The 21,534-nt window shown below is 41.1% G+C and overlaps 1 protein-coding gene across 2 annotated transcripts in view; it reads left to right on the top strand.

Moving 5' to 3' along the window:
- ZFAND3 (zinc finger AN1-type containing 3) overlaps positions 1-21,534 on the top strand; it is a 332,222-nt gene that overhangs the window by 286,956 nt on the left and 23,732 nt on the right. For both annotated transcript variants that reach the window (XM_032409892.1, XM_032409891.1), the window contains one exon: positions 11,892-12,059. In XM_032409892.1, coding sequence (XP_032265783.1) covers positions 11,892-12,059 — 168 coding nt within the window. The remainder of the gene's footprint in view (positions 1-11,891; positions 12,060-21,534) is intronic.

The raw sequence follows: 21,534 nt of genomic DNA, 5'->3' as shown, positions 1-21,534 counted from the left end.
GTGTTTCACTCTTCTTTACCCATTTTCCCACCCTACCCCTGTACTCAGTGTTTTTCTATAAAGAACAGCTGTTTCAGTCTTCCTGGCAAAAGGCTCATGACCAGATCAGGTGTAACCCTTAGGCATGTCATTCATGCTTTGGAGACCAAGTACTGGCGGGGGGGGGAGTCCATTATTATTTGAAGACTTCTGGACTGTTCCTTCCTTCCAGGCCTCTTCAGATATAATCAACGGTAGAAATAAATGGCTGTAGTCACATGTACTGTTCAGTTGCTCAGGACAGTTGTATACATTTGAACCTTAAAAAACACGGGTCAGGGGCACTACCCCCCCCCAGTTGAAAATCTGGATGTAACTTTTGAATCCCCAAAAACTTTACTAATAGCCTACTGTTGACCAGATAGATGAAGCCTTACTGAGAACAGAAACAGTTGATTGATAAGGTATTTTGTATGTTATATGTATTATATACTATATTCTTACGATAAAGCTAGAGAAAAAGAAAGTTTTATTGAGAAAATCATAAGGAAGAGAAAGTACATTAACAGTACCATGTATCCAAAAAAACAAAATCTGTGTATAAGTGGACCCTCTTTAAAGCAATTTAAATTTGTGTTAAGGGTCAACTGTAGTTTTATAAGGTATAATTTGAAAACCTCTAGGCTTCATGTAACTGCAGAGTAAGTAGAAGTCTTAATCCATATTTTTAGGCAGTTTAACTTCTAAGTGAGTATTCTAAGAAACTGAATGAAAATAGTATACCTATCTTACACATAGTTATAGAAAAATATGGATAATTCATGGATTCTCTCAAATTTCCCTTTGGATAAATGAAAATAAACTGTGGCTGATCTTAGTTTTTTGGAAATACTGGAAAAGAGAGAACAGAAATTCAAGACCAGTCTTAGCACTCTGAGAGTCTTAAAATCCTCATGGTCATGGACTGAGGTTTGTGGTCAAAGAACAGAAATTAGGGGACTTGGGCATGTGGCTTTTGAGAAGTATATCTTTCTCTTGGGTTTCTTAATCTTGCTTCTCTCTCTGTCTCACCTTAATAGTGTTACCTTATTCTATACTGATGTTATAAATGTAATATTTTTAAAAAAATCAATGCATTGTAATGTTGTTGAACTCTAAAATATCCAAGCAGGTTATAAAAACGAAAGATTATCTGTTGAGGGTAATTTGTCAGTTACAATGAGTAACTGAAAAATCTGTAGGGAGAAGTAATACGGTTTAGTTGGGTAGGCAGGACAGGTCTTGCTGATGGAGAAACTAAAACAAGGAAGTGACACCTCTGTAGGATGGAGTTCCTGGTGGTACCCTTTAAGTAAATCGTGCAGTAGGAAAACATTTAACCAACAAAGATGGTGGCTGCAGTTTTTCAGATGAACAAGTGGTTTGTGGCTATCCACCCTCATCTGCCTTTTTAAAGAGACCTAGTATATGACCTGTAGGGAGCATCAAGGTAGTTGAGAAGAGAAAGCTTTGACTTCTGTCTGTGGGGTTCATGAAAAGGCAAGAAAGCATGTTTTACCATTTCTGACCATTAAAAGAAATAAAATTTCAAATGAAAATAACTGGCTTTCCTTTTGCTATTAGGGGAAAATCCTTATTTATATCATCCTATAATAGTAAAGAAACTTTTTTGGACAGATTTCTAAAATTAACATGAGAGAAAATTAAACACGAAGCTGATTTTGTATAAATTAAATACTATGAGTACAGTCCACAGAAATTCAGAGAGTTTGCAGGAATGGGAAGAAAATGGTAGAAAGAGTAAGTCTTATAAATCATATTCTAAGAGCAGAGGACAAGTAGGATTATCAAGAGATGTATCTAGAGAAATTGCACAATTTTATTTAGATAAGAAGATTCTAAATAGAACAGAAAGGGGTGCTTGTTTCTGTTCCCATACTTGCCCTAGGATCTGCTCCTCTTCCACCACCCCTGTCCCACCTGAGGCAGCTGGGTCTTTGTGTACATAGGAGGTAGCAGGAACTAGTCTTAGCGGTTAGGTACTTCCATGGAAGGTGCATAAGCAGAGTGTTGAAATGTAATAACCATTGGAGACAGGATAGCAAAGTGGTTAAGAGCAAGGCCTCTAGGCCACACACTCTGGGTTCACACTCTTAACTCTTCTTCTTACTAGCTTTGTGTGATCTTTGGCAGTTCACTTAACCCGTGCCTCAGTTTCCTCATCTTAAAAATTAGATGGGTAATAATAGTAACCTCCTCATACCCTTGTTACGAAAGCTGAAAGAGTTAATACATGTACAGTAGTCTGCCCGTGGCCTCCTTTCCACTGGTTCCCTTTCCACAGTTTCGGTTACTCACAGTCAGCTGCGGTCCAGAAGCAGATGATTCTACTTCTGACATATCAGCAGAAAGTTAGTAGTAGCCTGAATCTACATCATAACGCTTACATCATTCAGCTCACGTCATCTCATCATGTAGGCATTTTCCACATCACATTATCATAAGAAGAAAAGGACAGTATAATTTTGAGAGAGAGAGGGAGGCCACATTCACATAACTGATAGTATATTATTATAATTGTCCTGTTAGTGTTGTTAATCTCTTAACTGTGCCTAATTTATAAATTAAACTTTATCATAGGTATGTATGTATAGGGAAAAAACATTGTATATTATAGGGTTTGGTACTGTCCGGTTTCAGACATCCACTGGGGGTCTTAGAATGTGTCCCCTGCAGATAAGAGGGAACTACTGTAAAAGCATTTAGAAGGTGCTGGTACAAAATAAGTGCTTTATGTTAGTACTTATTATTGCAGTTATTACTGAAGTTTAACTTAAGGAATCTCTTTTACCATGTTCCCCTACTGTGATGGTTGCCTTAAAAATGAACTTGGACAAAAGGCTACTGTATGATTCTATCTGTATGTCCATATATGTATGCCATTCTTGAAATGACAAAATTGTAGAAATGGAGGGTAGATTAGTGTTTGCCAAGGGTTGCCAGGCAGCAAGGGGGGAAAGAGGGAGGTAGTACCCTGCTCTAAAAGGGCAACTTGAGGGGCCCTTGTGGTGATGGGTGTAGGTTGACTCTATCCATATGCTGTATATAGCCTGACCATGTCAGTGTCCTCCTGGTGATACTGTGTGAGAGTTCTACAGGATGTTACCATTGGAGAAAACTGGGTGAAGGATACATGAGGTTTATTTGCATTATTTTTATAACTACATGTGAACCTATAATTATCTCAAAATAAAACAATTAATGATAAAAGGAAAATGGGCTTGAAGGATTCCTGATAGAGAAAAGTTGGCAGTTAAAGCCATGTATGTGTCTGAGCAGACAGGTACATATCAAGGTTAATAAACATGATGGAAAGAAAAATTTGAACCAGTTGGGATTGAAGAGAGGGGGAAAGATAAACAACGGTTTTATTTCCCTAAAAACCCATCACTGGTGTTCTCCAGGTACCTTTGCTCCTGAGACTGTGAAAGGGTCTACTAAAAGAGAAGAAGGTAGATGAACAAGTTATATGCAAAAAGGTATTTTTAAAAATAGGCTCCACAGAAAAGAATGTGGAGATGACAAAAGTAAGCGAAAAACCATCTGTCTACATATATACAATATAGTTCTTAAGTTCAAGAGATAACTTTTCTGACCTTTCTATTTCTTAATCACCTGCCTGACAGAATTTATCACTTCCACATTTTGTGTTCATAGCATTCTGTTCATATATTAATATGCCACTTACTATGCTATAGGTTTATTTGTAAATATGTCTTTCCATCTGGATCGTGGCCTCCTTAGGGAAGAGATCACTACCATATGCAGATCTCATTTGCCAGTTCAAAGCCCAGTGCCTGGCATACACTGGGCACTTGAGAAATAATTAATGAAATATTGGCTGTTGTCATGGCTCTGAACAGAGTGGTCATTAATCTTAAGGCCTAAATAAAGTAGATCAAATAAACTGAGAATATTACTCTACTTAATGAGATTGTGATTATTTTTGTAAATGAATTTTCCTGGGCCTTTGCTTTGTGTTTTTTAATCTGGTGAAATTTTTCCTTAGGTCTAAAATAAGGAAGAATTTAATTTATTTTTATTTATTTATTTTAAGATTTTATTTATTTGACAGAGACAGTGAGAGAGGGAACACAAGCAGGGGGAGTGGGAGAGGGAGAAGCAGGCTTCCTGCTGAGCAGAGAGCCCGATGCGGGGCTTGATCCCAGGACCCTGGGACCATGACCTGAGCCGAAGGCAGATGCCCAACGACTAAACCACCCAGGTGCCCCTAAAATAAGGAAGAATTTTAAAGAGATGAGCGATTTAGCAGTAAAGAGATGTCTTATAGCAATAATTAGCAACAGTATAGTCAGTCAGGAGAAGAAGGGCAATCAGAAAAAGGCCAGGAAGCTATCAGAAAGGAAATAATTGGAGGAAAGACTTGTGACCTCTGGGACCAACTTTAGTCACAGGGAATGCCATCATACTATAAGAAATCATGGGCTACAACACTTGGAGCTAGCTCATCTCCTAATGTTTGCCTAAGCCTCCATTCCTTGCCCTGGCATAGATGGACTGGGTTGATTGATTACACAGTACCTGCCCTCACTTGTGCTAACCCTGCAACCATGTGGATCTGTCAGGTGCTTGCTGGAAGTTTTAATTTCTGGTCCTGAATATGTAACAGAGGAGATGTACAATTAAAAATCTCCTTTCTTGTAAGTTAAATTATGCCATTAAAAAACAGGTAAGTAGATAATCTAGGATATGGTATATTCCACAGGAAAACTAACCAGGACTGTTCAAAAGTCTAGGTCATTTGAAGGCAGGAACAAGCAAATGAAGGAAAACAAACATTTTGAAGGGCATACTGTCCTAGATTAAAAGGGACTTAGACATAGGATCCAAATGTAACACATAAAACTTGATTGGACATGCCTTTGAGAACAATGGGGATAATTTGGATATGGACTGAATATTAGATGACATTGGGGAATTATTCTTGATTTTCTTAGGTGTGATATTTTGGTCATGGCAGGAAATGCCCTTATTATATTAGATGTGTGTATTAGGTATTTTGATGTGTGCAAATTATTTTCAGATGATTTGGGGGGAGCATAAATATGGAGGGGAGAGAGAAAACAGTGTGACAGATTATTAACAGTTGTTGAATCTGAATGGAATGTGCACAGGTGTTCATTGTACTATGTGAATTTTTCTATGTGTTTGAAATTTTTCAAAATGAAAAGCTGTGTGAGAGCTGAATATTTTCCTCCTGAATTTGGATACAAGGCAAGCATGTCCTTTTCAACACTCCTATTTAGCATTATGCTAGAAGGCCTAGTAAACACAACAGGCAAGAAATAAAAGGCATACAGAGTAGAAGGAAAAGTTGAGGAAGAACTGCTTCCTTTGGGACTGTTGGGCTCTGGTGCCATGATTTTAATTGTTTTATATAATGGAGAGCTGCTCTCCTCACAGCCCATTAGCTTTTCCTACTTTGATCCATTGATGATCCATAATCACTTTTTTCTGTGTCAAGATGTGCCACCAGAATCAGCTTCCAGCTTCCTGTCCAGCAGGAATCAGGTGAAGATGGGCTTTGGGGAAGTGAGAAAACTGATCCCAGTCTTTAATATGTGCCTTTGGGACTTGTGGGTATTCCTCTCCCACATGGGTATACAAATTATCATGATTCATGACTTCCATGTGTTTTGCTGCTCTTTAAGCTGTCTTCTAACCAAAAAAGTCCCTACAGAAGCAGCTTTTGCATTGCTGTCATCACAACCAAAATCAGACCAGTAGATGATACAATTACCCCCAAGAAGGTTTCTGATGCCTTGTGTCTTTTGAGCAGATTGAGGACAAAGAACCCAAAAGTCCAGGTGCGCTCCCACGATAGTCCGCTCCACCCATCACATACCTCAGGTCTCCGAGTCTTGTGTTCCCAGCAGGAAGGAAGGGTCAGAGGTCTGTTTTCTGTCTTGAGGTTGTGATGGTGAAGGAGACCACCCTCAAGTATCACTAATAGCAAAACAGAGAGCCAGAGAAAATAACGGGGGGATGGAAGTGGAGCTGGATGGAGAATAGAGGGATTAATGCTTAAGAATAGTACTTCCTGACAGTTTTGAGAACAACTCACCTTTAAAATGGTTATGATCTAAGACATAGCATTGCCAGTATATTTCAGCCTAGATTCATCTCCATGTCATATATCCAGTATATATGAAGGCATTCTCCACAAAACTTTAATAATCAGCCCCTTCCAAAGACTTGAACTTCTTTCTTTGTCCATGTTTTTATGTCCATGTATTTTTAACAGGTGTGTCATTCCAAAATTGTTCTAGGGCCATTAGGAAAGTAAGAAAGGAGGGGGAAATGCCAATTGAACAAAGTGGGGAAACAGTGTTTAATGGGTAATGACGAGTTTTGTTTTGTTTTTTTCTCGTCAAAAAAAAAAAGACCCATTGAGTCTTTCAGGAGAGGATGAATTTAATCCCTGCATACACTGAAAGCAAAGCATGAGGAGAAACAGAAAGTACCTATAAAACAGATTTTTTTTTTGGTCTCTTTTATCAATTTTTCCAGTGAGAGTGTGGTGTTTTTCATGGACAGAGGTTTTAGCAGCTTAAGCTCCTTTTAAATGGTCGAAGGAGAGACAGCAGGGATGTGTGAGGGTTCATTAATTATTGCTCTTACTGATGTTTGCACAGGCTGTTGGGATCATAAATGTCAGTCTGTCAAGAGACTGTGATAGGTTCTGAAAAAACTGATTGAGTGCCTCAAAAGCTGTCATACAGCCTGAGATTAAACAGACTCATCTTTCTTTCTTACAAGTGAGGGAAGGTGTGGGTGAAGCGAATGAGGAAGGCTTCCCTGTCTTTTTTGCCACTTTGCTTCTTCCCCTCTCCTATTCTAAATTGTGAGTGTTGGCTTGTACAGAAGGCTGAGAGCATGCCTGAGATGTCAGAAGGCCACAGTCAACGGTTAGTGGCCCTGGGTGTGTGCATGCTGCCCGCTGCACAGTGATGGGAGATAAGAGAGATTGGGATGCAACTCTGACAGGCCTGACACAGTTTATTTGGAAATTTTCAGGAGAGAACATGAGTAATAAAGACAAGAACGGTGACAGTAAGGAACAAACGTGAATTTCTGTCAGAGACAAAACAGAATTTTAAAAGAAGTAGTTCTGTTTGTTCTCCAGTCAAGCTTTCCAGTTAAACTGTGTTCCTAAATTGAAAGTCTTACCACTGTTTTCTGCGATTGGCTAGGAAAGTACAATTAGAAGAATTTCTCTTCTCAGAAGGTGGGTGTTTTTAAAATCTCTGTACTTGTTTCTTTGTCACAAATTAAGAAGTGGTTTCCTTCAAACCTAAGGAGCTGATAGGCTAAAGTACTTTGTCTTAAGATTTTCCTTTCTCATGTGATCACATGAGGTTGATTCTTGATCACACTTCCCTTTGACTTAGAAGATCTGATGTGAGGGCGCCTGGGTGGCTCAGTCGTTAAGCGTCTGCCTTCGGCTCAGGTCATGGTCCCAGGGTCCTGGGATCAAGTCCCACATCGGGCTCCCTGCTCGGCAGGAGGCCTGCTTCTCCCTCTCCCACTCCCCTGCTTGTGTTCCTGCTCTCACTGTGTCTCTCTCTCTGTCAAATAAATAAATAAAATCTTTAAAAAAAAAAAAAAGATCTGATGTGATATCTTTCTCATTCTATTAAACATAGGCAGAGGAAGAGGGCATCTGGTGAGTACCAAGCACTGCGCACCCAGCATGGGAGTGTGGCAGCTCTTGCGTGGGTATATGCAGGCCTGATTTATGTTCTCAAGAAAAAGCATACTGGAAAAAATGTGCTTTGTTGGCCCTTTATGAAGGACCTTAATTAGAAGTCACTCTTAACTCCTGGGGTGGAAACAGTTTCTAGCTTGCCACTACAGCTCCTCCTGCTGCTAATGAGCATGCTCCTTGCAAGGACGTGTTTCTTTTGACAGTTAAAGCTGCATGTAAGAGTTATTTCTGTTCTCCTTTCTCTCCATGTTTAACCCTTACTGCCCAAGTTCAGATTAAGCAAGTAGACTGTTGGGTGTTTTCTGTCATTGTTGAGGAAGTTAAAAATGCATCACGGTGACAGGAATGATGTTTGCAGGCAAAAAGTAAATAATCAAAGTTTAATTTATTCAAATATGGACAGTAGATGAGGATTCCTTTAGTGTTGATTTGGATCTTTTCTTTCTGGTAGTCCTTTTTAATTTCACATAAAATTTATAATTGAATAGTTGAATTATTTAGTTCATTATTAAGCAATTAGAATCCCTGCCCTGGACATCTGTTAATCTCTTATTTAGGCAGCTCACCCCATGGCACAAAGTTTCATTAAGTAATTAGCAGAGGAGATGTAAATTTCTTATGCAGACATGATGGTGATCCTGTAGACCACTATTTATTTCATTAGCTACTAATTAAAACATTAAGTTGACTTGTGAAAAAATGTCAAAGAATGGTTTCCTTCTCCAAGAAGTTATATATAACCAGTCACCTTCCTGGATGGCGGCATGTGGAGGGTGGTAAACAGTTTAGGGAGCTTTTTTCCCCCCTCCCTCTTTGTGGCAGGGAGCATTAGAGGGCACAGGGATTCCTTTCCATTTAATAGACCATTGACTGAGTGAGGATAAGTGGGCATATTCCAGAACATAAAAGTCATGGATCTCTTAATGTCTAGGAACAGTTCCTTGATTCTAAAAAAAAAACACATTCTGATAAACTTTTCATCTTTGTTGGTTTAGAATCACTGAGGACTGCTTCTCATGGTTCAGACTTTCTATACATGGATGCCTTTGGTCTTAGACTTGTCTGGATGCCTAGACATTGACTCTTAGAGAACCGGCTAGGGCTGAGTGGTCTTTTAGGATGGCCAAGGCAGTGCAGCCAGAAGCTGTTGGCAGCATCAGAAAATTCCCTTAGGACCCATTATTTCTGGAATGTCATCTACCTCCTGACTACCAGAACAAATAACTCAGTAGTCTTTATATAAAACGAGGAATGGGGAAAGAGAGATTTCAGCATGAGATCATGCAAATTTGTTCCTTAGTTTTGTTATTGAATGTCCATTGGGCAGACAAGATAGGGAATTAGAGGACAAGACAGGCCTCCTCTAACCTTTGGGAGTCCCATCAAGTGGTTTGTTTGATAATGACCAATGATGATTATGATTCCCAATCTTAGGAATCATACATTAAAAAACATTTTCTTACATATCCCTCCCTTGCTTATTTGAAAATAGTTAGCTATGGATATAGCATTGCCATGCTAAAAGGAAAATGTTCTCCTTGTAGCAAGTTTGCTTTAGAAATGGGGATGGATAGATAGCACATTTGACGGTTTAGGACAGAGTCATGTGGAAAACAGCCTTGAATGTGAACTCTGTATTTGCAGACACATGCTCAGTTCTATCAGATAGCAGTGTGAATGAAAGAGGATTAGGATCTGAGTGGTCCTCTTTTACATTAGAGGCATACTGGCATCATGTCAAAGCTCTCTGGATTTTAACAATATTAATAATGCAGAGGCTTCAACAGCCTCCCCTTCTTGTATGGACTCCTCTCTCTCTCTTCCCCCACCCCATGCTCCAGGGTTGGGAGATAATTTCTTTTAAGGATGCTCCACATTTAGGACCTTGTCTCAGAACAGACACCATTTTTTTTGTTATGGCTCCACTCCAGAATTTTCTCTTCTCATTAAAAAAAAAAAGTATGTCTAAATAGTTATTAATACAAATTGTGCCATTGTTGGTTTGTGAAAAAGGACCTCCCCTGGAGAGCACTGTGGCTCATACAAGGTGAATTCCTTTTGGCTGGATGCTTTGTAATGATTTACATTTAGATTGTTGCTTGTTGCTGTTGTAGGGGAAGGGGCCCTGTCTGTGGCTGCCTCAGTCATCACACCGATTGGGTTTGGACAGCTTCGCTCAGCAGAGCTGGGAAATAGGCTGAACTTGCTTTCAATTGTTTTCATCAAAGGCCTTGTTTAGTTGGTTTGTATTGGGGGAAAATGTCATGTAGGACTGGAAGAACTAAATGAGATGAAAAATGAAGTTTACAATTGCTAAGAATGGTGCATGCCTTCCATAAGTCGGTGCACAGTGTATTGGGCTGAGGGGGGCGGGGCAGTGAGTGCTCCCTGGTGACATGCAGTGTCTTCACAGGGGTGGCGCTGGAGAAAGAGGTACACAGCCTTCACTGAAATACATCCAACAGTCTGCTGCTTCTCACTAGGGCCACTTTAAATAGAAAATCAGAACTGCCTAGGAGAAGATTCATTCATCTAAGAAATATTTATTAAGTTGTAGGCATTGTAGGCAGATTATGAACAAAGCAGGTGAAACTTCCTGCCCTGCAGGATTTTATATCCTCTGTGAGGATAATGTTAAAAGGTACAGTGCTGTGGGAGGGATAAAAGGCAGGAGGTGGGAGGAGGGGAAGTGCCAGGGAAGGGGAATAAGAGTGGTCTAGATAGGGTGAGCAGAGAAAAAGATGTTGAAAATGTGACTTTAAAAGACTTAAAAGAGGTGAGTTCCATGTAGATCTGGGTAAAGAGTTCTAGACAACTGGAAGAGAAGGTGCAAAGGTCCTGAGGTAGGAGACAGTCAGGAGGCTAGTGTGGATGGGGTAAAGGGAGAGAGCAGCAGCAGATGAGGTAAGAGAGCAGAGAGGAGGGCAAATCATGCAGGTCCTTGTGAGTGCTGTAGTAAGTATTTGAACTTTTTCTCTGGAAAAGAGAGCTATTAAAGGGTTTTGAACAGGGAAGTGAAGTGATTCTAACCTGATTTTTAACAGCATCACTTGGCTGTGGAGAACAAGGACTGTAGGAACAAGGGGGTGGGCAGGGAGACCAGTTAAAAGGCTATTATACTAGGCTGGATGTGAGATGGTGATAGCTTGGACCAGGATGGAGATGGTGGAGGGGTGAGAAGCGGTGGGATCTGGATCTGTTTTGAAGAAAATAATTTAGGAGACTCCCTTCCAGAGAGGGGTTAGCACAAAGCCCTTTGGAACCCTGGCAAGAGGTGCATCTTCAGTATGCCTTAGTGGCAGCAAGTCCAAGAATACAGAGTCCCCAGGTGGTCTTCTTTTTTCTTTTTCCTGAAGGCAAGAGTTATTTATAGCCTGCCTACGTCAGGAACTTTATTGCGTTTTAGTTACTTTATTAAGGTTCTACAAAACCCAGGTTGTCACACACTATACCTCCGTCTACTTGCCAGTGTGGCAGCAGTGTTAGGGGTGGGGTGCCGAGCGCGGCTTCTGTAGCATGCCGCGATGGAGGCCACGGGGTCGCTTGCTTGTGAATAAGCAAGGATGCTCCTTCGCTCTGAATAAAGTCGAAAGGATTTTCAACAGCAGAACCTGACTCTTACGTGTTTTGTTACATTTTTAGTAGAAAAGGTTATGGATCACCCATCAAACACTGCATTGGGTACAGAATTGTGCTAAGCATGGCGATAAAAAGAAATATTAGACCTAATCCCTTTTCTGAAGAATTATAGTCTACTTGAGGACAAGCAGATATCTAAGAAGCAGTAAATAACCAGTGCAAGCAGTAAGCAGCTAGGGCCCAAAGAAGAGATACAGACAAAGGGAGGATCCCAGTTCCAGCTTGAATGGTCTCCTCAAAGAAACAGCTGTTTTGAAAAACAACAACATAGGACTGGTTTTTGTTGAGTCACCACACCCTCCTCTCCTAGCTCAGGCTTGTTAGAAGTCTGCCCTGAAGGTCCGTGCTTGTCACAGTTCGTGCGGTGAAAACCGGGCCGGGCAGAACTGAGGAGGAGGGCATAGAGTGGCCCGCAGTACATTCATTAGCTGCGCTCGCCAAGCCAGGCACCAACCCTGACCCCCAAATGTGTTGTTTTGGTCAGATTCACAGTCTGAGAATGAGGCTTCGCCAGTGAAACGGGCACGACTACTGGAGAGTACCGAACGACCTGAGGAAACCAGCCGATCTAAACAGAAGAGTCGACGTCGGTGCTTCCAGTGCCAAACCAAACTGGAGCTGGTGCAGCAGGAATTGGGATCATGCCGCTGCGGTAAGCATCGCCCCCGGCGGCATGACGAGATTGTGTCCTTGACACCCGGGGATGGCTTTGGACATTACTCCTAAGAGGCTGAAGTCCTTAATTCTTCCCCTGAGTGCCTCCCTGCAAGCTATGGGTTTGGAGCTTATGAAAGCAGGAGTAGAGGAGTCTTCCTTCTAAATGCCTTTTATCTCCTCTCACGCTTAAAAAAAAAGGCGGGGGGGGGGGCAAAAACATCCCCACTTCTCTTACACTTGTTTCTTTAGAGTTGCATTGTCACTGCTTACTCCTTTCAGATTCTCCCCACTGGGTATTACTCTGGTTCCTACTCACTGATGACTTACTTAGAAATTAAACAAACCAGTGAAATTCTGAGATATGTACCATAAAATTCAGATATTAAATTAATTTTGAATGAGCATCTTACTAAGTATAATAAATGGAAACTCTTTCCCCCCGATACCCCTTTTAAATGAAAGTTTAGAAAATTTTCTTCGAACCATAATTCATTGTCATTTAACCCCTTGAAATAGCTTTCAAGTTTAAAGTAACACTTCCTTCTGTATTATCCAGTGTAATACTGGTTCTCAGAATTGCTGCCCAGGGATGTATTTTTTAAAACTTTATGCCTAACCACAGCGGAACAAAACTTAGTCCAATTCTTTCTCTCCCTTTGACCACATACATCATGTCACATAGAAGCAAAATTGTGTAGCTGCATTATTTAGGCTGACTTACAGTTTTCCTGTTTTTATTTCCTGATTTAAAGCATAGCGTTATAGGGCGCCTGGGTGGCTTAGTCGTTAAGCGTCTGCCTTCGGCTCAGGTCATAATCCCAGGGTCCTGGGATCGAGCCCCGCATCAGGCTCCCTGCTCGGCGGGAAGCGTGCTTCTCCCTCTCCCACTCCCCCTGCTTGTGTTCCCTCTCTCACTGTGTCTCTCTCTGTCAAATAAGTAAAATCTTTAAAAAAAAAAAGCTTAGTATTATAAAATAGTTCTGTGAGACAGAGCTGTCATCAGGCAGACCTGGAGGCCTGGCTCTCGCCTCTGAGATCCTATGTCCTTTGTCCTTAGCAGTGAGCTTTAGAAGCCTCCTTTTTCCCCTGGGACAGCCATAGATACCCTACAGGTACTGATGCTGACAGGCAGGACTAAATGGTTCTCTCAGCAGTTGGAAAATTACAGTTTCTCAAAGTCCCTCATCTCCTAAAGATTTAGGCAGCCATTGCTTCTCCCATACCTCAGTTCTTTACCCTGTTGGAAATGAGAAGGAAAGGAAGTTGTACCAGCTTCTCATGGAAATGAAGTTGGAACTTTTGTTCCTGTCAAGACCAGAAATCTGTTCGTTGCACACTCTGGTGTGTGGTACTCAACAAGCTTGGAAGTGTATATTCAGCTGCAGAAACAGACAGCAGCATGGGGAGTCCAGATGTCACTGGACCAGTTTTTATTTTTTTAGATTGGCATTTAGTTATCCTGTTAATTGCTTGTGTGAAAGTGTAAAGAAGAGAGGATAAACGGTGGGAGGAGGGGCTGTCAGCAACTTCAGTTGTGTTCATGGGTGTGGCGTGGCCCAAGAGAGCCCAGAACCTTATTCTTTGACTGCCAGGTAATTTTAAACGCTCGGTGAGATAGGGAGGAGACCACAGGAATACTGTGGTCAGCCAAGCAAACTCTGGGGCATGGCGGCTAACCAGCTTCGCCCATATTGAAGGGTTTGTCTCACCTTTTGTAGCCTGCAAATTCTTGTTTTGATCTTCGCATGAGCTATTGGAAGGGGGCAGTTTCAGTGTTCAGTCTGTTATCAGTGTTGTGAAGCCCACCTGACCGGTTTGCCTGTTGCTTTTATAACACATGCCCTTGGTTGTTCCTAAGTTAGAATCATGGGATTTTCCTGTACCTTATGTTCTTGTTTCCTTCTTCAAAGTAACTGAATCGTGGGTATTACACAGGATTTGCCCTAGTGGATCAAGCAGTTGATCCATAAAGTGTGTTGTCTTGCCTCTGGCGGTGGCTCATACCCTCCTGTCCTTGTCAGGCAAGCAGTGAGAATTCACAGTTTTAGCACCGAGAGATGCAGAGGTGTTGTAAACCAGGTATGCCAGTTTATGCTTCAGCTTTGATGCAAACCACAGATTTCCTATGGTCTTGAGTACCCAGCGGAAAAAATCTAGAGATATATGTTAGATGATTTCACATGCTCCTAAGTGAAGCCCAATTGACTGTCTCTGGTAAGTTCAGATTACTCTACTGTGTTCTTCATCTCTTGGGCAGGAGGCTAGATTTCTAAAGTGCCTGTTGGGTTTACCACAGACATGCATTCTTTTTAAATGATCTAACACATAGTCCCTTGGCTTATGCCCAATTCTGAGGGTCTACTTACAGAGAGATTTGATTTTAATGCTGGGAAAGAAAGCCCTGAGCTTTCTGCAGTCACTCCAGATGTAGCCTTCCTAGAGAGAGCGGGGAGTTCAGTTTGGCCCCCTGAGAGTGTTACACTAGATGTGCCCAGAAAAATGATGGAGTCTACTGCCACATTTTAAAAGATGAAGGGCAGCAATGGGAACATCCACCTCTGGGACTGTCTTTGACAAATAGCTCTTGTGTTCCTCCTGCCTGTCTGCTCGGATCTCTCTAGGAAAGGGTGAGTTGTGCCATTATTTCCTTGAGGATGCATGGAGTGTTGAAGAGATGTTGAACTGCCCTGAAAGGTTTGGGGGCTGGGGAGGGGGCCATGGTAATTTACTACTGGAAGTAAAGACTCAGGAAGGTAGTTTGAACTCAAACAGAACACTTCTCCACTGCAGAAAATCTTTTTCTTAATATATATATTCACAATCTTTTTTCCATTCCCCTTCCACTCTGTAGAGGTTATTAACTGCTGACAAGAAATTCACATCTCATAAATAATGCTTAAGAGCCATTGCTATATAAATTGAATGTGTTATGAATTGTGATGGGCCTTTTTGTAGCATTCGATGCCTAGAGCAGGAAGAACAGAGGATGTCATTTTCATTAATTTCTAATGAGGTGCCAATTAAAGACGGGGAAGACGCTCCAAAGGGAAGAGTGGCCAAGCTCCCCTGAATCCTCCGCCCCGGGGCTGTCATCCAAACACTGCCAGCAAGTCTTCTCTAAAAATTCCATTAAATTACAGTCTCATCGAGAGCACACATAGACACATTCAGCTTCCCTTTGATCTTCAAAAGAGCAATTTGTAAGGCGAGTTCTGAGCCTTCTCACATAGGGAACAGCTAGAGGTGATAGGAATTGTTAATTGCCAAGATACTCCATGGGCTTTCCATAAGGAGGGGAATTTTGAAGATGAATTCTCCTCTGCCTTGCTGTGACTAGATAACCTTTAAATCAACAATACCAAAGTAATACCCTTTTCCTGTGAAATCTTTCAGGGTGCCAATTAGAAAAGGCGTGTGGTGAGGCTGGGATGATAGCCTGCATCCCAGAGTATCTTCAACAGTTTAACTTCTCAAGATAGAAAACAATTGCATAAAAATGGATTTATTTGTTTCATTTTCTACTCAGGCAAATTGATCAGCTCATTCTCATTACAGGAGTCTTATCTCTCCAAATGCCACCTAGAGGATGTTCTGAAATCTGGCCCTCTTCATCAGATCTGGGCCACATCACAACCATGTGAATGCTGTGTTCTCTAAGCGGATCTCCCATCATGCACACAGCATGTCTTTGTAATCGCTGTGCCTTGCTTCCCAGAACCACAGAATTAATTTTTAAATACCAGTCTAAGAGCTTGCATTAGTTATCACCTGTTTTCAGTCGACTGTGACTTAAACTGTAAGCTGATATGCTCCCTTTTGGGACAACAGCGCTTTTACTAACAATCTGAGTAATCTGGTTTCCTTTCGTGCTTTCAAAATAAATTTTATATTCACTTTAGAAACTCAAAGAGTGGTGCTTTAGCCCTTTAGAGTAGCTTATCATCTGCAGGTGCTTCAGTGGTCATTTTCTGCATTCTCATTCTGTATCAAACTGAATTCCTCAAGCATTTATTGAGATGTGACTATGCACGAAGCATTTTGCTAGGTTTTGTGGGGACTGTAGGATCTAGAAATACAGAATGTAGGAACTCATAGTCTAGGTCACTGGTTTCAAATTGGAGTGGGCATGAGAATCGCATGGAAAGTGTGGCAAAACACAGATTTCTGCCCACCTGCCTCCCAGTAGGCCCATGCATGTTTAACAAGTTCCTGAGTGGTGGTGATGCTGCTGGTGTGAGGAACCAGGCTTTGAGAACCACTGCTCTAGGCAGTTCTTAATCCTGGGACGCTTTTAAAAAAAGAATGCCGGGGCCTCACTCTTTTTTTTTTTTTTTTAACCAAGAGTATTTATTTATTTTTATTTATTTATTTTGTTTTGTTTTGTTTGTCACCATAAAGTATATCATTAGTTTTTGTTGTAGTGTTCCATGATTCATTGTTTGCGTATAACACCCAGTGCTCCATGCAGTACGTGCCCTCCTTAATACCCATCACTGGGCTAACCCATCCCCCCACCCCCCTCCCCTCTAAAACCCTCAGTTTGTTTCCTGGCGTCCAGAGTCTCATGGTTCATCTCCCCCTCTGATTTTGCCCCCTTCATTTTTCCCTTCCTTCTCCTAATGTCCTCCATGTATTCCTTACGTTCCACAAATAAGTGAAACCATATGATATTTGACTTTCTCTGCTTGACTTATTTCACTTAGCATAATCTCCTCCAGTCCCATCCATGTTGGTGCAAAACTTGGGTATTCATCCTTTCTGATGGCTGAGTAATATTCTATTGTATATATGGGCCACATCTTCTTTATCCATTCGTCTGTTGAAGGGCATCTTGGCTCTTTCCACAGTTTGGCTATTGTGGACATTGCTGCTATGAACATTGGGGTGCATATGGCCCTTCTTTTCACTACATCTGTATCTTTGGGATAAATACCCAGGAGTGCAATTCCTGGGTCATAGGGTAGCTTTATTTTTAATTTTTTGAGGAACCTCCACACTGTTTTCCAAAGTGCCTGTACCAACTTGCATTCCCACCAACAGTGTAAGAGGGTTCCCCTTTTTCCACAACCTCTCCAACATTTGTTGTTTCTTGCCTTGTCAATTTTTGCCATTCTAACTGGTTTAAGGTGATATCTCAATGTGTTTTTTTTTTAAGATTTTATTTATTTATTTGCAAGAAAGAGAGAGAGAGAGCACATGAGGGGGGGAGGGTCGGAGGAGAAGCAGACTCCCTGCTGAGCAGGGAGCCCGATGTGGAACTCGATCCCAGGACTCCAGGATCATGACCTGAGCCAAAGGCAGTCGCCCAACCAACTGAGCCACCCACGTGCCCTCAATGTGGTTTTGATTTTAATTTCCCTGATGGCTAATGATGATGAACATTTTTTTCATGTGTCTGTTAGCCATTTGTACGTCTTCTTTTGAGAAGTGTCTGTTCATGTCTTCTGCCCATTTTTTGACTTGATTTTTTGTTTTTTTGGGGTGTTGAGTTTGAGAAGTTCTTTATAGATCTTGGCTATCAGCCCTTTGTCTGTAGTGTCATTTGCAAATATCTTCTCCCATTCCGTGGGTTGCCTCTTTGTTTTGTTGACTGTTTCCTTTGCTGTGCAGAAACTTTTTATGTTGATGAAGTCCCAAAAGTTTATTTTCGCTTTTGTTTCCCTTGCCTTTGGAGATGTGTCTTGAAAGAAGTTGCTGAGGCTGATGTCGAAGAGGTTACTGTCTGTGTTCTCTAGGATTTTGATGGATTCCTGTCTCACACTGAGATCTTTGATCCATTTTGAGTTTATCTTTGTGTATGGTGTAAGAGAATGGTTGAGTTTCATTCTTATGTATATAGCTGTCCAATTTTCCCAGCACCATTTATTGAAGAGACTTCTTTCCATTGCATATTTTTTCCTGCTTTGTCGAAGATTATTTGACCATAGAGTTGAGGGTCCATATCTGGGCTCTTTATCCTGTTCCATTGGTCTATGTGTCTGTTTTTGTGCCAACACCATGCTGTCTTGGTGATCATAGCTTTGTAATATAGCTTGAAATCAGGCAATGTGATGCCCCCAGCTTTGTTTTTCTTTTTCAACATTTCCTTGACAATTCGGTGTCTTTTCTGATCCCATACAAATTTTAGGATTGTTTGTTCCCACACTTTGAAAAATGCCATTGGTATTTTGATCAGGATGGCGTTGAAAGTATAGATTGCTCTGGGCAGCATAGACATTTTAACAATGTTTATTCTTCCGATCCATGAGCATGGAATGTTTTTCCATCTTTTTGTGTCTTCAGTTTTTTTCATGAGTGTTCTGTAGTTCCTAGAGTATAGATCCTTTACTGCTTTGGTTAGGTTTATTCCGAGGTATCTTACGGTTTTTGGTGCTATTGTAAATGGAATCGATTTTCTTATTTCTCTTTCTACATTACATTGTTAGTGTATAAGAAAGCAACTGATTTCTGTGCATTGATTTTGTACCCTGCCACATTACTAAATTGCCATATGAGTTCTAGTAATTTGGGGGTGGAGTCTTTTGGGTTTTCCACATAAAGTATCGTGTCATCTGCTAAGAGAGAGAGTTTGACAACTTCTTTGCCAATTTGAATACCTTTTAGTTCTTTTTGTTGTCTGATTGCTGTTGCTAGGACTTCTAGTACTATGTTGAACAATAGTGGCGACAGTGGGCATCCTTGTCGTGTTCCTTATCTTAAGGGAAAGGCTCTCAGCTTTTCCCCATTGAGAATGATATCAAAAATCTCCCAAAAAACAAGAGAGCAGGACCTGATGGATTCCCTGGGGAATTCTACCAAACATTCAAAGAAGAAATAATACCTATTCTCCAGAAGCTGTTTCAAAAAGTAGAAACAGAAGGAAAGCTTCCAGACTCATTCTATGGGGCCAGCATTACCTTGATGCCCCAAACCAGGCAAAGACCCCATCAAAAAGGAGAATTTCAGACCAATAGCCCTTATGAATATGGATGCCAAAATTCTCAACAAGATCCTAGCTAATAGGATCCAACCGTACTTTAAAAGGATCATCCACCATGACCAAGTGGGATTTATCCCTGGGATGCAAGGGTCGTTGAACATTCGCAAATCAATCAATGTGATAGAACACATTAATAAGAGGAGAGAGAAGAACCACGTGGTCCTCTCATGCAGAAAAAGCATTTGACAAAATACACCATCCTTTCCTGATTAAAACTCTTCAGAGTATGGGATAGTGGGCCTCACTGTAATTAAATCAGAAAAGGTCACCAGCTATTGTTTTAGCTTTTTATTTGGAAATTTAAAGTGTTTTCCTGGACCGTTTGAGAGTAAGTTGCAAACATCATGGCCTTTGGTCTTTATAAACTTTAATGAATGTTTTCTAAGAATAGGGATATTATTTTATAACCACAGCACAGTTATCAACTTTAGTAAATTGATACTGATTCAGTACTTTTACTAAATCTGCCACCCATATTCCAGTTTTATCAGTTGATCCAAAAATATCTTTTATAAAAGCATTTTTCCCTTCCAGGACAGAATCCATTCCAGGATCAGGTGTTGGCATTTAGTTGTCATGTCTCTTTAGACCCTTTTAACCTGGAACATTTTTATGGCCTTTCTTTGTTTTATTGTTAATTGACGTTTTTAAAGACTACACCCACCACCACCTTTTTAAAATAGAATGCTCCTCATTTTGTGTTTGTGTTTTTCTGGTGTTTCTTCATGATTAGATTCAGATTATTTATGCCCAGCCAGACTACTACTAAGTGATGTTGTGTCCTTCTCAGGATTTGACATTGGGAGGAACCAGATGTCTGTCATCCCCTCATTGTAGATGTTAATGGTCATGATTGGGTGAGTGACTAGTTGACCATGTGACTAGATGACCATGCAACTAGTAAGCAGTCTGTGGGAAAACACTTTATGATCATGTCAATATCCTGCTCATCATCAAAAATGTCTCCTAGATTTAGCATCTATTGACGATTCTTGCCTGAACCAGTCTTTACTATAATGGTTGCAAAATGATGATTTTTCTAACTCCAGCCTTCCTTCTACATTTCTCATTTGGCAGTCAGTGTTCTTCTGTAAGTGAGAACCTTTCTCCCCCATTTATTTGTATGGGCTCATGGGCTTTTTATATTTTTTCAGTGGTTTGTAATTCATTATACTATACTTAATTATTTTGATACTCGAATTGTCCCCAAAGTGTTTCCTTACTTTCTGGCATAATAAGATGTGTTTTGGGGGCACCTGGATGGCACAGTCATTTAAGCGTCCGACTCTTAGTTTCGGCTCAGGTCATGATCTGAGGGTCATGAGATTGAGCCCAAGTTGGGCTCTAAGCTCAGTGTGAAATCTGCTTAAGACTCTCTCCCCCTTGCCCTCTGCCCTCCCTACCCCTCTCTTTCTCTCTCTCTCTCAAATAAATAAATCTTTAAAAAAAAAAAAAAAAGATGTGTTCAGGATACATCTGGTACTTAACCTATGCCCCTTTCTAGAATCAGCCATTTTTCTAGGGATCCCAGAGGTGATTTTAGTATGCATTCAAAGTAGGGATTTGCTGGGCCTGTGAGGAAGGCAGACACATGCATGAGACAGCTGGTATTCAGGGCAGCCTACTGTAAGAGTTTTAGCTGAGGTACAAGCCATGTGTTTACAGAACTATGGGGAGGGAGAGATTAATTCCAACAAGAAAACTCTGGGTAGGCTGCAATAATCAGGGCCTTAAAGGAAGAGTGGGATTTAGATGTGTGGAAAGAGGGACTACCTAGGCAAAGCTGGTTTTCTGAAGGTGACCTTTGTGCAGCTGGATTAGGGTTGAGTGAGGAGAGACTACTAGAAAGGGAGGGTAGGAATTCCAGACTCCTGGCTGTAGGGTTCGGATGTTGGTTTGCAGTGAAGAGCTGTCAGTGGTTTTGAATATGGTCAACATGATCTATTTTGACTTTTTTTTTTCTTCTTAATTAAGCACAAAGGAAAGCCCAGGAGGCTATTGAATCTTTTTTAGAGGAATGATCTAGGACAAATGTGAACTAAGTAAGTGAAAAGGAAATGTGCCTGTGTCATAGCCATCCCTGCCACTACAAGGGACCGCACAGTGAGTGAATAGTGATACCCTAAGGTCCACAGTGGGGCAGGGTGCGGCAGTGACAATGAGGTGTGTTGGTGACATGAAATTACCAGGCTGATCCATTTCACCAGCACCAGAGATCACCACAGATAAGTCCATGTGTCTGTGCCTTTGCTTAAACTCTCATCCACATGTGGTTTGAACCTGTCAGGAACATTTGGCATTCTATCCTTTGTCTCCAAAAGAAAACATGGCAGTGTATGTTTTTGTAAAGGCTTTATTCCCTTACAGAGTTCTAGCCTGGATCCATCAGAAAACCCTGCTATCCAGGGAAACACCTGAGATCTTTTATTCTGACCAAATTGGTTTGGTTGGTTCAATATTATCATTACAGCCATTGAGTGGTGAGTCCATG

This window comes from Phoca vitulina, unplaced genomic scaffold, assembly GCF_004348235.1.
Source record: "Phoca vitulina isolate PV1807 unplaced genomic scaffold, GSC_HSeal_1.0 scaffold11, whole genome shotgun sequence".
NCBI lineage: Eukaryota > Metazoa > Chordata > Mammalia > Carnivora > Phocidae > Phoca > Phoca vitulina.
This window is presented reverse-complemented; position numbering and strand designations above follow the sequence as displayed.